This window comes from Aplysia californica, unplaced genomic scaffold (assembly GCF_000002075.1).
Source record: "Aplysia californica isolate F4 #8 unplaced genomic scaffold, AplCal3.0 scaffold00247, whole genome shotgun sequence".
Lineage (NCBI taxonomy): Eukaryota > Metazoa > Mollusca > Gastropoda > Aplysiida > Aplysiidae > Aplysia > Aplysia californica.
This window is the reverse complement of record NW_004797517.1, coordinates 161,467-179,882: the sequence shown is the minus strand read 5'-3', so window position 1 is coordinate 179,882 and position 18,416 is coordinate 161,467. Positions and strand designations below refer to the sequence as shown.

General features: G+C 37.4%; 1 protein-coding gene across 5 annotated transcripts in view; it reads right to left on the bottom strand.

Moving 5' to 3' along the window:
- Nucleotides 1-18,416, bottom strand: part of LOC101845854 (lymphocyte expansion molecule) — a 34,766-nt gene that overhangs the window by 15,184 nt on the left and 1,166 nt on the right. The window contains exons 2-6 of one of the 5 annotated variants that reach the window (XM_005100424.3): nt 8,768-8,855; nt 5,818-7,194; nt 4,300-4,470; nt 3,912-4,034; nt 1,669-1,803 (exon numbers count right to left, since the gene is read on the bottom strand). In XM_005100424.3, the coding sequence (XP_005100481.1) occupies nt 1,669-1,803; nt 3,912-4,034; nt 4,300-4,470; nt 5,818-7,194; nt 8,768-8,855 (1,894 nt within the window). The other 4 variants (XM_005100426.3, XM_013083650.2, XM_013083651.2 and 1 more) reach the window with 4 other exon arrangements.

Genomic DNA, 18,416 nt, shown 5'->3' with positions numbered 1-18,416 from the left:
ATTTTTATGATGATAGAGTAACTTTACCACTTGCGGTCACGAGAGAACATTCCCCCCCAGCTAACATTGCATCTGCATGAAAAGGTTCCCAACTCGATTTTCGAGGAGAAAAAAGATGCAGGACAGGCCCTGACCTGGCCGGGGATTTAAAGACTTCAATTATAGAGTGCAGCGGGTGTTTTCTGCAAAACTTCAGCGTACCACTTTGTGAAGGTATCACCATGACTGACTACCTGAAAAATCGAAAAACAGCCGCAGGAGACTACTACTCAGGTTTGCTGATAAAACTGCGGTCTGAATTGGTGAGATAAAGGCGTGGAAAACTCTGTAATGGGATCCTCCAACTGCATGACAATGTCCCCGCGCACAGGGCCCAACAAGCAGTCCAGACAGCAGAACAGTGTGGTTTTGAAATCCTGCCACACCCAGCTTATTTACCAGATCTAGCCCCTCAGACTTTTTTCTGTTTCCTAATCTTAAAAAACCACTCAAAGGACGTTGTTTCCATGACAATGAGGACACCATTGGAGCTGTCGAAGACTGGTTAGTTTCTGGGTCATTTTTCTCTCAAGGACTTTTGAAGAGAGGTGGCAGAAATGTGTTAGTCTGCATGGTGACTATGTAGAAAAATAAAGGAATGTGTGCCATGTTACAAAACTCTATCTTTATTCCTTCATATTTAGACCAAAGACTTCTTGAACCCCCTTCGTAAACATGTAAGTAAAATATTTTTGTGTGGTAGATGTATCTAGATCTAATCTTCTCTTCGAGACAAAATCTGGATCTGCCGCTTTCAAATGGGGGTGAAATGGCGGTAAACATAAAGGGAAGGTACCTCAATAACAATTACAAGATTTTAGCAACACCTTCCCATATAATTGGTATTAAAACAACCTCTGTCATAGTCCCGTAAATTCTACAGGCCTGCACTACTTGGTTCAGGCCTGTTAATTCTATGGGCGCAGAAGAGAAGAGGTTAGTCCAAGGGGTTAACAGCCCTATCCAAACCCCTAATAAAAGAGAAGGAAACAAATGACATTGATTTCACTTTCAACTTAAGTTTGTCATGCATTTGGTCATTGTAAACATAAATAGGTCATAGACCTTCGATGAAGTAATTAGAAGGCATTGTAATTAATTTTGCTTTACTGTTTAACTCTGTGAACTACTCAGATGTATTCCTTTACTCAGCTGCAAAGTAATTAAATATATTATTTGAGTGGAAATTGAACTCAGGTCTCAAATGTTATATCTTGAACATTTACAATCAAGAAAAATGTTGATATAATATATAAAGGAGAAATCTACACGTAAAAAATGTAGATTCAAAACATAGTATAAAATATACAATAACTTGTTGCAAACATGGTCTGAGAAGAGGGGAGACTTAAGAGGCCAAATGCAAGTCAAAATAACTGGTTATGAGAAAACAGAAAGCTCTTTATAATGCTATGAGTCATTTTGACCCGGATGCGGGATATCATGAACTGGCTCATCTTCTCTTATGACAGGGGGAAAGCCTCAGAGCAGCTTGCTGCTCAGATTTGCTTTTATTGTCAAGTTCTCCTTTGCCCAAGGACTCTCAGCTACCATATGGACAATGGGAAGTTACATGATTCAAATGTATAATTAAATTGAGACAGAGCAAATGATGTCAGCACAACGTACCACTGAAGGTAAATTACGTTTGCGGTCACCAGCATCAAGCATTCCTTTAGTACTGGCTGCAATCTTGTCCTTCTGTTCCAGTGCTCTCTGTGGTACTCCACCAATGCCATAGGTTCCTGGGCCTGGTGTTGCACTCTTGGAAGGAAAAGTAAAACATCACAGTCTTTACATTATCAAGAAGTTCAAAAAGAGACATATATATATATATATATATCCTGGTAGAGGTTATACATTTTTTAGTTTGTTTGCCAAGAGTTTTATAGTGCTTGCAACTAACTGCATAAGGTTAGCTGATCATGTAACAAACATGTTGGTTGTTTTCACATTAGTTCTTATAAGTACGTTTTGGCTTTACTTTGCAAGTTGGAATGGTTGAAATACCTTATTATACATAGTAAAAATTCAATTTTACTGTTTGCAGTTTGGAAAAAAGACCAACGGTTTTTATACAATCAAGAATTCTGTTCGGATCAATGATAGAGAACAAATTCTTTTACCTTCACCCTACTTTATGTTCCAAAAAGGAAACAAGGGTCCTTTACAAAATTTGATTCTTGTCAACCAGCAATTGAATGTTCACAAAATGCCAAGAATGCTTCAAGCATCCATTTTAACAATCTCTAGGCATGAGTCTATGAATGGGATTTTCATAATTTTTGCAGGAAAAGCATTTTCAAATACCTACCCCTTCCTGCTCTTCATGTTTCCTTTATGGGTCATACTTTTTGTGTTGGAAAATACTGCTTGTTCTCTTTTTTGGGTCATACTTAATACATATGGGAATGATAAATTAATGACATATTTCACCATCACATTAGAATGGGAATGATAAAATAATGACATATTTCACCATCACATTAGAAGGGGAATGATAAAATACTGACATATTTCACCATCACATTAGAATGGGAATGATAAAATAATGACATATTTCACAATCACATTAGAATGGGAATGATAAAATAATGACATATTTCACCATCACATTAGAAGGGGAATGATAAAATAATGACATATTTCACCATCACATTAGAAGGGGAATGATAAAATACTGACATATTTCACCATCACATTAGAATGGGAATGATAAAATAATGACATATTTCACCATCACATTAGATAAAATTATTTTATATACTTGTTTCTCTTTTTATTCCACGAACCTACAGCACTAACGTTTGTATTCAATACCAGATCTAAATATTCCATACCTTATCAAGAAACCAAGTATTAGAAACTGCTCTCAAAATTCAAAATCCCGTTTCAACTTTTAATAGTTTTATAATGGCACTTACAACTCTGCATAAGATCATGTGAGCGCGCGGCACTCAAGTTGGGTGTTTTCACATTGAATTTCACAGCACATCTTGGTTTAACTTTGCAAAGTCAGAATTGTTGAAGCAAAAAAATTTCAGAGTGAGAATTCAGTTTTGAAAAGAGTATCTTACATTTTAATTTAAAATCTACATAATACTATCCATATGTTTGAGTAAAGACCAATTGGCTATAAAATCGAGAATTTTGTTGGAATAGAAGATATAGAACAAAATTTTCAAATTAGTGCATTCAATTCAAAATATTTCCTACACGTCTCTCCAAAGTCTGAATACTCTGTTAGGATGTGCCAGATCATGAGGCTGGCGGACGCCCTTGACGTTTTTGTATTTTGACCACTCATGCTCAAGTCTACATGAAAAGTCTGAGGCCGCCCGAGAACTGACAATTGTTGGGTAAAAAATAAAAAACTAGATGTCTACTGAGTCCTTGACACATATATCATAGCTAAGCTTCTGATCCGGTAGAAATTTTCAATTGGAATTTATGTATGCCTAAAGTTCAGCTGGTGTTGTACATATTGTAATTGGGTGCTACTCATTTCTGCTCCTGCCTATGGCAATCATGCAAGACAGATCTAGATGAGTTAAGACTGGCCACAGTTATCTCTAGCCTTTATCAATGTACAACTAGTAAAAAGGCCAATCGGTGTTATCCTGTTATATCGCTAACCTCATGCTTGTTCATAGAGGAGGAATAATGTGGTTTGACAGTATTATTAGTTATCTCTCCCTTCTACACAGAGGACCAAAGAACAATATAATTCGTAACTGCTCAGGAAAAGGGAAAACTAATCAACAGGGAACATCAAATATTTTTACTACATTTCATTTAAATACACAAAAAAACAAAACAAAAAAACCCCAACACATTGAACAAAAAATCTGTTGAGAGTCTGAAAAACATACCAAAACACCTCTCTCAAATCTGGGGGCCAGATTGCTGCAGATACCTCTCTCACTGCGTGGTTTTTCATTACCAGCTTGAATAAAGTCTTTGATCTCGTAAGATCCAGGGCCCAGTTTCCTTTTCTGTGAAGTAAGAAAAAGTAACACAAATGCCAGCACAAACTAATGGTTCCAATGCCCGACTTAAAAAAAACATTTGATGGAATGTTTAATATTATGTAAACATAGCATAAAATATTATTATCGAATTGTTGCTGTGTTAATTTTTTAAATAATGCCCTACTTCTCAGAGTGAATAAACTGAGATTGAAATACATTTACAAATACACAACAGGGACATACATGTTGTGAAAAGGACAGAAATGCTATAAAAAAGTGAACAACAAACCAGCATTTTGTTTTCCTCCCACTGCTCTTTGTGAAGGAGATGAGGAAGAGCAGCCAGCCTTTCTACCTCGATCTGACGAGCCCAACCTGGTCCAGAGGCCTTTAACTCAACATTTGAAGAACTAAATCCACCAATCATTGTATTATAGGTGCCTGGTCCAAGTTTTCGTTTCTGTGAAGAATCATCATTTAAAAAATTTCAGTATCTTGGAAAAACATTTTAAAGTCAAACGATTGTTGAAGGGTAAGTGTGTCACTGTTTTATGAAAAGAAACAACTGAAACCTAAGTGCTTCAGTCAAATTATTTTGCTTTTTAAATTCTCTTTGAGATTGATACAATAGTAATAGATCTAAGTGTTTGATTCTATGGTATTGATATCACGACTGCCATCCTGTCATTATGACTATTTCAGACTTCAACAATCAGGAAATCTCAGGAAAGTTTGAAGAGAGTGAGGAAAGGGTAAAACTTCCTTTACTTTAATGTCAACTTTGTTTATCAAATCTTCACTGACCAAAGAGGGACGCCCACTCCTGGGTTCATTATGCACATTATCTCGTCCCTCTTTGAACATGAACCCATTTCCGCACCACGCTTTTGCCCATGCCATTGCATTTTCAACATACACTTCAGAAATCTGCCTACGAATGTCGATAGGCTTCGTGTTCTTTGCAGTCAGAAAATGAATAACAGGCCGAATTTCACTGTCAGCATAATTTTCAAGCTTAGAAGACATGTTGAAGCTTCAAATGGGTGTAGGATGTTTGATACAAAATGGGGCTGTGTAAACTGGCGAGCAAAAAACTGGGTGAAATGTTTTACAAGCGTTGTAGAGTTGTAGATTGTTGTTTACAACGGCAAGACGGAAGCTGAGGGCTCTTTCTGGTTCAGTATTGAACACATCAACTCATATGTGGTGCAAAATCGGGAATATCCCAACCCAGTTTAGAGAGATGTGAAAACGGTGCTTACTCTCTGGACGTCCCTCATACAAAATAAAATAGAGAGTATCTTCAGAATCACAATATGGCAGCCTGAAGGCAAAGGGTCCTATTAAGTAGGAAAATCAGTTACATAATAAAAGTCAGTTGCTCTGCAGGTTTAAGACCAGCAGGTGACTACCCCTGAGATCTGGAAGAATTTTCCAGAGTTGATTAATTATATTTTGAATGAAAAAACCTTTGAACATGTAGCTTCCAAAAACGGAATAAACTGCAAAACAATTAAAGTGAAATGAAAGCAAGGATACACTGAAAAATATACAAATGGCTTTGATAGCAACAAAGCAAGCAAATGTTTTTACAAAAAAACCAACAAAGTTTCAATATATTATAATCAGAGTACAAGTTCACTGAAGAACTGAAAACTGTGTGTATTGTTACAAAACTGTAACTGTATGTTTTGCTAAAAGATCAATCGAACATCAAGAAACAGAAAATTTTAACGCTACTCATACCAAAATTACAAGGCAAATATAACAAACAAGAAATGTGCGTGTTAAGAAACACAATTATTACCAAAAATTCATCGCATGTCTCACTGGGCTCCTTTTTTTGGGTCTTACATTCGGCTAAGCCTTGAAATAATCTACCTCTATCCTCATCAGTCGACATTTCAACTTTAGTCTTATCTTGACTTTCTGCACCTTCACCTTTTGATGTGAAGAGTTCCTTTTCACTGTCTAAAGCCTTTCTGAGAGGTTTTGAAGTTCCGGTGGTAGATCCTTCTGCGGAACCCACATTTGAAGGACAGGCTTCTATATCAGAGTCAAGGAAAAGACTTTCACCGTCATCATTAGTGAGGGTGTTTGAAATCGAGGCTTCAGATTGGAGCTCCTTGGTTTCACTTTTCTTCCTGTCTGACTTTTTCTCAACAGGTTTCGTTTCCAATCCCTTGTCTTTTCTTGTAGAGCTTGATGACTCTGTCCCTGTTTCCAAACTTATACTCTTTAAATTGTCTTCGTCCTCTTTATTCAAAACAACCTCTTTTATTTCGGCTTCACTGTTCATTTCAGACGCTCCAATACTTTCTTCAAATGATACCTTCTTTTCCATCGAGCCTCTTGGCTTTGCGTCACTTGATGAGAGCACACTTTTTAGCTCGTTTTTTGCTTCTTCAGACTGCTGGGAAATTGCCAAATTTTCATTTTCGAGTTCAGCATCATTCTCTTTTCTGTTTCCACCAGATTTATTAAGATTGCTCAGACTGTGATCAAAATCAGAACTGTTATTGTTCACACCACCATTTTTTTTTTTAGCAGGACTGGTAAGATCAGATTTTTCGGAAATTTCTTCATCTTTCAGTTTCAGAGTACAGCTACATGTGGAATCATGTGTTAAATTTTGCTCATATGAAACAAAGATTTTGTTTTTTGATCGTTTGTTACCTAAAGAAGAAGGCACCTTTTCTTTTATACATAGCTCTGATGAACAAGCAAGGAAACTAGAATCAAAACCGGTGACAGTTTGGTCCTGTCCTAACAGGGCATTCATCAGTAATGCTCTTCTGCTCATCAGAATCTTGTTCTTTGTCCACTCAGCAAAACACTTAGAATCATAGTGTTCCAAGGCTCTGAGGGAATTGAATTTTGAGCTTTCCTTTGAAGAACCATGTGAGGAAACAACCGCCGATTTTTTTGACAGACCGGAACACACCCTACTTGAGGATAGTTGTGTGGGAGATGATAAATTCAAAGAAGATCCTGACTTTGAATACTTAGAGTTTCGAAAGGATTGCTTTGAATGACTTGTTTCAAAATCTTGAAGGGTTTGACTGGCCTGGATCAATGACTTGCGGATATTTCTGATATGTTTGTCAAACTTTGCAATGATAGCACCATGGTCTTTAGAAAGATTTCGGGTTTTAAAGTTATAATGAGCAGCCTTCCTTTCCTCCTAGAAAAGAGAAAAAGAATATGAACTCTTCCTTAGTTTCATACCTCTAATAAAAGCACATAGTATTCCAATCATTTTAATATAAAAGCATACGTCATAAAACACACACACACAAAAAAAATGCCACCTTCCATTCAAATCCTTCCCAAGTGTATGATAGAAGACTTTTTACTCTTGACGCAGTAAGACAAGACAAAAGTTTGTGGATAAAAACAATCACAATAAAGTATAACGCAGAAGTTGTGTATGGAAGCTTTGATTTTTTATTCAGGTGGAGTACATATATATTTAGATCGATCGATCGATCGATCGATCGATCTATCGATCTATCTATCTATCTATCTATCTATCTATCTATCTATCTATCTATCTATCGATTGATCGATCGATCGATCGCGATCGATCTCTCTCTCTCTCTCTCCCTCTCTATCTATCTATCTATCTATCTATCTATCTATCTATCTATCTATCTATCTATATGCATGTGTCGGTGTGTGTGTATGTGTGAGTGTCAGGACGCGGTGGAATCAGGCAATCATCAATTTTTGGGCATATGGAATTTTTCGTATGGTTTTAAAGCCTGTCTCTTGGCCTTGCTTGTGATGAAAACAATATCCATTTATCTCCGATACAAGGCAATTGAAGGATGTGGGGGTAGCCAGGTTTCAGAGGTAAAATAAGTGAGAAAATGGCCGCCAAAATTGAGTTATTTCCTTAGTTTGAGAGTCCATTGAAACTGAAAATTTACATCTTTTACGCATTTAAGCAAAGTTCTTCAGCAAAATCTGCACCGAAATGTGTTCTTTTATGGGCAGGAAAGGTGTTGAGCCAAAACACAAAAATTCTATTAAAATTCCTAAACCTGTGGAAAAATGCCAGTTTCTTGACTTTCATTATTTTGATATATATTTATCCACGTATATATATATATATATATATATATATATATATATATATATATATATATATATATATATATATATATATATATATATATATATATAAAACATTTTTCTCCCACCCTCCTGTTCTTTTTACCTGAACAAGTATTTATTTACTATTTGTGTCATGACGTGGTGTAATCAGGTGCTCGTCAATTTTTGGGCATATGGGGTTATTAGTATCATCTTAAAGTTAAAGTCTGTTCATTTGCCTTCCTTTTTGGAGGAAAAAAAAATGGATCTATATTGAATAGAAGGCGAGATATTTGCAATTGAAGGAGGTCACAGTCGCCTGGTTTCAGAGGTAAAATTATTGAGAAAATGGCTGCCAAAGTTTGGAAACCTCCATAGCCTAAGAGTCTTTGGAAATTGAAAATTTACATTTTTTGTGCCTTTCATCAATGTTTTTCAGTAAAATCCACACAGAAATGTGTTTCTAAAAGGACATAAAAAATGTTGAGCCCCCCAAAGAAATTAGAAAAGAATTGCCTATTGGCCAAAAAGATGCCGATTTCTTTTTAATTTCATTATTTTGACGAGCGCCTGATTTCACCATTGCCTCACATTTGTCTCAGTTAGCCAAAATAAGTACATGAGATTGTGGATTCAGGAGCCAAAAACAAATCTCTTACCAGTTCCAACATGGAGTATTTATCATACGGCATTTGAGTAAAACTCCCTGGCACTTTTGTCTTTGGATGAACTCCAGTAACATCAAATCTGTAAGGAAAATTATGATATAATGTTTACTTTCCTTGAATAACAATAAACTGATCCTACATCCTATAAATATCTTCTGTTCCTTAAGCCCCTTCTGACTCAAATCAGTTGATACAATAAAGAATAGATTAAGAAAATGATACTATACATTCGGCTCGAAAAGGTAAGATTTCGATCTCAATTTACATGCACTTGAACCAATCCAAGATGGCCATCTATTGTTGAGTAGAAATGTGGTTATCTTGCACAGGTGATCCTCTTGAACAGCGCCATTAGAAAAAACACAAGGGAGAAGTAGGAGGCAGTCATTTGTGCAGGTGACTGTCATAGACAGGTGATCGATAGAGCAGGTTCAAGGGTATATTCAGTTAAACCTCACTATTTTGACCCCCCATTATACCGCCAGGTTTGAAAAAAGGAGCGTCTATACTATACCATAAACATAATATTTGCACCTTTAACTGCCATCCGTCTACTGTCTGATAGGTGCTGTCTAATGTAAATTTGCCCCCCTACACTGCCACCAAATAGATCATCAGAGGTACATACAACACACAGCGCATGGCAGCCCTGCCATGCCAAGGGCAGAGGGACATTTCTGCACTTTCTATGATTTTGAGCTACGTTGTGCTGCCATTGGAAATATGGGCATGGCCCTTCAGTTACATCTGTTTGCCATAGTGAAATATCCTATTTGCAGAGCAGATACGTCTTCCTGCCTTTGACACCAGATGCAGAATGGGTATGGGCATCCATTTAAAACGAAGATACAAAAAATGATGATTTTTGCAGAGATACGTTGGTCTGCCTTGGCACTGCGGAACCACTCTGTGGTTTCTTGATCTTTCCCATACACCTCTCTCTGAGTTCAGCCTATTTCTAGCGTTTGCTGCTGATTTGCTCCTGATAGGTGGAAATTATGGAAATGCTATTATTTTTAGGCTTTGGCTAAAAGTTTGTGCATGTATACAGTTAGAAATAAAATCACCCGAAGAAACTTCAGAGGAACTGCGCCACTTCGGCCTGTCAGCCTGATGACTAAAAAGCTAGTGAGCTGCCCCAGTAAGGATATTATATTGTGAGGACTCATGCTCAAATCTACATGAAAGGTCTGAGGTAGCCTGAGGACTGACTGTATCGGATTAAAAAACAACAACTGTAAGTCTAATAATAATAAAAGAAAGATAGCATTTGTATAGCACAAATCTCAGCTCAACAGCAAGCTCTAAGCGCTTCACAATCTATATTATTACCCCAGCAGACCTGAAAGCATTCTGAAACTACCTCAACTTCCAGGGAAGCATACAGAGCAAACAGCCATTTATAGGCGCTAAAACACTAACATACTAACAAGATATTTCACTGTCTATGGCCGGGTACCCATTCCCACCAGGGTGAAGTGAGGACAATTCGTGTAAAGTGCCTTTCCTAAGGACACAACCTCTACCTGCGGCAGGAACAACCTCATGATTACGAGTCCGGTAGCATAACCACTAGGCCATTGACACCACTTACAGGGCCCTCGATACATAGCTTCTGATCTGATAAAAAATTTAACATTTTCAATCTGAATTTAAGTAAAGTTCAGCTTGAGTTGCACATGTAAGTGGTTGCTACTTGTTTTTCCCCAGCACATGGCCATCATGCAAGAAAGACCTAGATGAGGTATGACTGGCCACAGTTTGTCTCAAGTCTCTACCTGTCTACCACTAGTCAAGATGGCAATCGGTGCTATCCTGTTGTACCGCCAGCCCCATTATGCTACCAACTTCATGCTCATTCAAAGTTTTCCCCGACATTTGTTCGATGTCTCTTGCTGAGTTAGGAGTTTTCAGACATCTTTGGGTACCTCAGATTGATATAATGATACTCTTACAGTAAAATGGGACGATGCATGGAGCTGATATCACAAGTGGTGAAGCCCAAGTGGCTACAATAATGGTGAAACCTTTTTCTTTGGCTTCAATTATTCTTGAAACAAGCTGTTGAGTCCAACGTAAAAAAAATGCGTGAAGCCTCCCCGATATATATATATATAGAGAGAGACTTTGAACAAATGTCCGGGAAAACTTTGAATGAAGAGGGGTGACTTTGGAATATTTTTACATGTTAAATACAGTGGAATCCTGTTATAACGAGAGGGAGGGGACTGGTGCAAAATATCCATTATAGCAGGATTCTTGTTATAAGGGATCCAGTAATAAATTCAAAGTAAATAAAGTAGGCCAAATCTATGAGTTTGGTGTTGGGTTTATTTCTTTTCGTTATCCCCCCTAAGGATGATTTTGTTCAACATGACCTCTAGTCTTACTTGATCAAAAATCAAATCAGGTCTCTTTCTCTAGTGCTAGTGATGTTGACAGCTCGGCGTTAGCGATCAGAAAGAAAGGGCTCTAGGCTAACTCACCTGCTGTGTTGCCCCCCCCCTCCCCCAACCACCATCACACCCTGTGGTGCATTCCGTCTGCTTGCACACATGGGTACACACAACACCCTGACAATGTCACACATTCGCTCCATCCATCGCAACACTGTGCCCTCTCCATCCCCGCATTGGAGAAGTGAGAGGCACGGTAGGCCTAGATAATCTAGACTAGGTTGGCCTATCACGCGATGCGTTTTGCTTGTCTGCACATGCCATACCCTCCCGACATATTCGCTCCGGCCTTCATTGTTGGCACATGTGAGCTCTCCCATTCTTTGTTTCGCTAGATCACCAACATGTATTTCAACTGGCGAGGCTTTACATATATGTATAATTGGCCTATGCGCTGTGCACAGAAGCAACAATATTCCGCTATGACCGACTCGCATATTTGTCTGATTGCGCTATAGCAGTATTTTATTTACAAAGATAAAGAGGGAGAAAAACGGGGTTTTAGAAAAGTGTCTTTATAACAGACTTCTCGTTATTTCAGGACTCGTTATAAGTGGACTCCACAGTATTATTTTTGAGAGGCAAAAATTCGACAGAGCATACATCTATAGTACTTTTACCTTTGTTTGAGGTGCGAAAGTGCATTTCACACTCACCAGAAATCTTATAAAACAGTGATCCAAACCAATTAACCAGATCGCTTTTATGCACTTGTGTATGTTATGTGTTTACATGAAATATCCCCTTATCATTGTAAAACAGAAGTCAATAGTGTCCTTAATCCTCCCTGTACTTTGATCTTTCACATGCACTTTGTGTTCCCTTTTTGGATCCTACTTTTAAGGAAATATTTCCTGTTTTCTTTTTGGGTCATACTTTTATAAATAGAAAATTATTTAGCATTTATCATAATAACTAACTGATTGCAGTAACACATTTTAGGCCTTGAATGTCACCTCAACAAGTTCAATTCAATCCCCAAAAAACATATTTGACAAAAGATTTTCATTTCTATTGAACATCTAAATTTGAAAATGTGAGAATCGGAACATAATTATGCATGCAATTTGAAATAAAGTAATGAAACGTCCTTCAAAACTCAATCAGATTCAGCTGTAGGATCCAAAAATTCTCTACTACCAAGATGTTTCCATTGCCCTATCTTGCGTCCGCGTGAGACGTGGGCGCGACCCTGCTGTGTTAGCGTGTGATGGCCAGAGATATGATTGTAAACAAACGTTCAAGTGCTCCACTTTGATTTAATACTCTTTCATTTGGAATCAAGATTTGGTCTCCATGAGATTTCTTTGAAGTATCCTTTTTGGAAGCAATTTTATTTTTACTTTCCCTAATTGTACATTTCGTCCAGCATGACTACAGGGATCCATATGTGTGTGTGCCTGAAGAAAGGTACCAAAAGTTGGATTTTGACCGTTTTAGGTTAAGGGTTGTACCTTATAGGAAATTCAATGCTGAACACAGGGGTCTTAGAATTTTTTAGATATCTCCAGTAATTTTTGAAATATTGAACATTTTGCGAGGTAGGGTATGAAAGTATAATTTTGAGAAAATGAGCTTCTTTAACAAACGTGATAACACATACAAACTTAAATTTTTATTATACCCTACCCTCAAAACAATTCAAAATGAAATATTTTGAAGTCAAATCAATGGAAACCCTTTGAGATCCCTTTGAGCACATTGTAAAAAAATGGTGGACATTTTTTAATGGAAACACATTTTGATCAAAAAAGTGATTTTTGTCATTACCAGCCTGTAGCTCAAAACAGTCTGTGGTGACTTTTGGTACCTTTCTCCGGGCGCACAGACATATTATGATGTCAATTTGGTCAGATCACTGCAGTCAAAATCAAACTTTCATGTAAGAAATGTAACAATCTGACAAGACTATTGAAAACGCTCTCTCTCGAGAGAGAAAGGTAATGTAACTCTCTTTACACAGCACCAGTCGTCATATTTCAAGGACCCAGATGATGGGGAAACATAGTTGTTTGAATCACTAAAAAGAGACAAAAGCAGTTTGAATCTGCCAGACATTGTCATAAACGATCGTAACATCAAGTCATAAAGAAATTGTAAAGCAATACTGTGTTTCGCCACAAAACGTTCACTTCCTAAGTTGGACAAAGAAATTTACTTTTATAGCACAAGTCATTATTTGTCTAGTAATTCTGTGATTATGTCGACCAGTGACAATGTGCTAGACTCTACAACACTATACCATCATTACTGGACAGTAAATTACATGAAATTGACTGGTGAACATCTTGGTAATGTTCCTAGCTTTCGTCTGTTCATTTTCAGTTTTATTTTCTTCCCTCTCACCCCCCCCCCCCAACCCTTTTCCCTTTTTCCCCCTTTTGTTCTTTTTTGTGTGTGTTAATTTGTGTTATCTCCAAACAATCTCAGCAATTCCCATTTCATAAATTTAGCCTGTACCATTCTGTACCTCCTCCTTTCCTCCCCAAACAAAGTTGTACAATCACAAATACACACACAGAAACGCACACGCACAGACCAAGCAGTTGGCGATGAAACAAATCTCGCATCGGCAAGTGACGTAAACCATCACGCATGGCGCAGACAAAAGCTCAAAGAGGAAGTGCAATATCTTGGTAGTAGAGAATCTTTGTAGGAACTGCTGCCTAATCCACAAACAACATTCAACAGAGGAGACTTAATTTTTTCAGGAGAAGCCACTGCCAACATGGCTTTGACTCTGTAGGAAAGTCTTGAAAATAATCTTTTTTAATTGTTTGTGGCTCTGAGAAAACCCTTCACATGGTGCAAATTTAACTCATTCGCTACGCCGAGCCGCGTCCACAAGCCGAAAATAATACGTAGTGAATGAGTTAAAAAATTGACTTTTTTGCATGCTTTGAGAGGCACACCTTTCCCAAGCATTTTGCACTTTATTTGAGTGAAATTGGAGCATTCTGTGAAAAGGTATGGTATTTTTAAGTGCACAGGGGTCCAAAGGTGAAGTTTTGAGAAAACAGATTTTAACACATTACACCCTAAGGGTCTGGACGGGAAGTCCATTCCTAAATCCTAAGCAAGGTGAAGTAACCCACCTCCCGTGAATACAAGCCTTTAATTCATTCGCTACGTATTATTTTCGGCTTGTGGACGAATTCTTTTCGGGAGGGCGAAATGAGATGATGACCAGTGCGCAGTTCACAGGTCTTTGGGGCCATAAATTCAAATAAATATCAACATATTATATACCAACATTTTCAGTATGGTTTGTAGAATACATCTGCATTATTTATTTGCGTATTTTTCAACTTTGGTTCCTGTAAGAGGCGATTATGCAACACAATTGTGATTGGATGCGGATAAAATTGGAAAATAAAAAATTTATAATCTCAGGTGAAGCTAAAAAAATATGTTTGCACCTAGTCAAACGATACCTCAAAATAACCATAACTGTATATAGAACAGGAAAATATTGAAAGATGTGCAGTTATTTACATACATTCCATAACATTTGTACATTTGGATCATAACATCCGATATTGAAAAAAAAAAATTTTGAAAAATAATTTTGAAAAAAGGATCACAAACAGAAAAAAATACGAGTAACTTACATGGAATTATTCAGAATTGCATATGGAATAAACCTATATACATGTCTTGAGTGGTACTTTTTGATTAATTTCACCCAAAAGAAGTGATTTTGGGGAGAAAAAAATATTTTGACTATTTAGATCTAGGCCTAGATCTAGCACTCAAAAATATTGATTTCTCAATTACAGTGCACCGGCAATTTGCGTCCAATAGTATCAATATTATAAAAAAGAGTCCTACACTTCTTTAGTGAGCAAAATAATGATACATTTTGTTATGTAAAAGTACTAAGACTGGTGTCTTGGCTAAAATTTGGGCTTCGCGATAAAACAAAGTCGAATAAACTACGAAATCATGTTTCAAAACTGAATCAAAACTTCAGATTTAGGGTGGAAACGCTTGACCCGGAAGTCAACATTATATTATGACCTTTATTTTAACATGGATATGTGGATTGGAATTATAAACCAAGCTAAAATTGAACGTCGGTTCTCGAGCAGCCGGGAGCGGCTTAGCGTACTGACGGCACTTGAGCCGCACCGCCCCCCACGGCTCAGCGTAGCGAATGAGTTAAAAAACACATTTTAAAAATACTAAACACATTTAAAAAATCCAGAAAAAATAATAGTTAAAACGAAAAATGAATGTAGTTTCAGAAAAATATAACTTTACGTATGCGCAAACTGTTGGAAACGTTCTAAGTTTAGTTCAATCGGGGTGTCCGACCCATCGCTCTTACTCTCAGCCTCGCTGTCGGGCCCTTGATCTAAATTCTAGATTTTCTGCGTCTGATCAATCTGAATCGCCCCAAACTCTTGCTACAACGTTTTCATCAAAATCTGAGTCATCTTATTTGTCATAATGCTTGTTTTTGCTCAAATCCATCGTTATTTCCTTTTTCGAACTCATTTGTGTCGCCTTTCAACAAGTCGAGACACCTACGAAGTGTCGGTAACGCAATCGCACTTCGTTCGGCTCTAATAATACTAAAACTACTGGCCCGAAAAATTTCGTTTCGGTATCAAACGAAAGAAGAAACTTTTTGCAATAGCTATGCAAATCAAAATCTCGGCCCCAGAGTCTCGTCAAGGCGAAACTTCGTTTCTAAAGACGCTAGGTCGGAGCGGGCGGTTCCGGGCAAGTCAGGGTGGAGCGCGTAAAGGAATTCCCGGGCAAGTTAGGCTGTAATGTGTTAAAGTTTAGTTTACTTTGGGAACAAATTGAAATTAAGTAAACAATAGTGCTCAATCACTTGGAAACAAAACTTGCAGTTTACTTATTTTAAACTCGAAAAAATACTTTGCAGAGCAGAATAAAGAACTTAAATTCAATTAGGAGCAGTTCAAATTTGGTTTGAAAGGCAGGAAATGGAACAGAAGGTTAAATGGCATTCATGAAAAAACCTTTTCAGAAGGGAAACCAGAAGATGCGCAACTCTTGTAACTATATGTGTGATTTACGGCGTAGAGGGCACTAAGCGTATAAGGGGTGGGCCGTTGGCTGAATTTGTCTGCGCGTTAAATGTGCTCAGCCAACCGCAGGGCCTTGTGCTAGGCTGTGCCAAAAACTGTTGTTTTTTGTTTCAATTTTTAACAATCTTTTTGAAACATTTAACTCTTGTGGTGCCAACTCTAAATACACTGCTACATTCAGACATGCTATCTCCCTTACATCTTCATATATCAAATTCCTAAATGACACCTTAGTGTGGTTGAAAACTACAGTATGGAACCTCAAAAAGTTCAACACATGTTCATCTTCCCTGCATTAGAGGTTGGATAGGCTATATTAATGCTTGCATGACATTAGTCTATATTAATGCTTTCATGACATTAGTAAATGATTTGACAAACATAGTTGTCAGTGTCAAATATATCTTGGCCACTCCCCTCAATCAAGATTGTGTAGAAAATCTGTTTTCCCGTCATCTGAGGGAAAAATGGCCAGATGTCAAATCCTGATCCACAACAATTCAGATTTACTTTAAGGCAGGTTGACAAAATTCCACTGACAAGTGAAGGCAGCAATTGTTCTGATGACTCAGACAGTTTCCTCATCAACCTGTCGACGATAAACAGCAGCCTACCAGCCAATCGTTGACCCTTCCAGATGCTATACCATTGCCAAATGAAATGAAGCAAGCAGCCAGCATTGTAAGATCATGCGAAATGGATCATGTTATACAATTAGAAAATATCGTATCTTATGCAGGTGGGTTCATTGCCCGAAGACTTGAAAACTTTTTGTGCTTTGCTTGTTTGGATTTAGTTCAAGACCAGACAACATCAGCTCAAAGACACCACCAGTTGATTGAACAAAAACCGTTCAGTAATTGTTCAAATGGGGGTTTGAAAAAACGAACAGAAAAATTAATCGCTTAAGTGGGAACATTTGAAATGATTTTCCAAGCCTGGTTTTGGAATGTTTGGGAGCAGACAAATACAGCAACTATTGAAGCAGAAAATGTTGTCTGATCCTACAGCAGCACAATTGACATTAAATGACAGTGGCTGATGGGAAATAGATAGTCAAGTTGCCCGAATCTTTCTTACAGTAATTTTAATGATTTACCATGAGCTGAAAGTCTGAAATGAGGAAGGAGGCCAGGCACACAAAACAAATAGAAAGCTAAAAACTGTGAACCATCTATAGTTTACACAAATCTCACACACCTCTTCTGGATCTAGTTGTTATAAAATTTAGTTATAAATAATAGTGTTCCTAATCTCGTAATACTTGCATTTTAGAGGGACAGACCTTAGATTCGAGGTATAGATAATATGTAGAATCTAGATCTATACCTCGTTTCTCAAAGTGCTTTTATTTATTCATTTATCTATATTATATGTTTGTTTATCTTTGTTTTAATGAGCACGCGCAAGGTGTAGAATCTAGGCGTTTATTTAGGAATGGTAAAAAGCACATTGACCAGCTGATCGTGGATGCCTAATTATAATAGGCAAATACTGGGTTCGCTGGCTGGCGTGCCTCACGTAACGCGCAGACGACTTCGAGAACTGACTTGGCCTGCGGACAACGGAATAGATGAGAGGCTACGCTTCGTCTTATCTTCCTAGTTTCTGTCAAAAATAATTCTCTTAAAATATTTATAGAATCATTTTTGTGCAAATCCCTATAAACACAAGGTGTAAAAATGGTTTCTCTTTCTAAATTTCATATAGATCTAGATCTAATCTCATTTTCTATTTTAAATGAAGTTCACGCAAGGCATATTTTCGGCAATATCTCAAAACAAAATTCTGCATCATCTGACAGGTTTTCTCAGAGCCGCATACAATTCTGCCCAATTTCTTGTCTTGCCTCACATCACTCACTAATTTCACACTCTTAAACCCTTAAATCATCAAACTTCATGTTAAGATTGACTCCTTAGCTGAACAGGGAAATAAATTTACATCTAGCTCCAAAACAAATATTTCATCCCAGATGAGTTCAATAAAATTGGTATTTTTTTTACTTTTCCTCCCGTTTCACACTTAGGTTGTCCATTTTCTACTAAATATTGATGCGCTGAACACGAATATCAACTTCATTTCCGTCGCAAATTAATAGCTTTTGAAATATTTGATTGT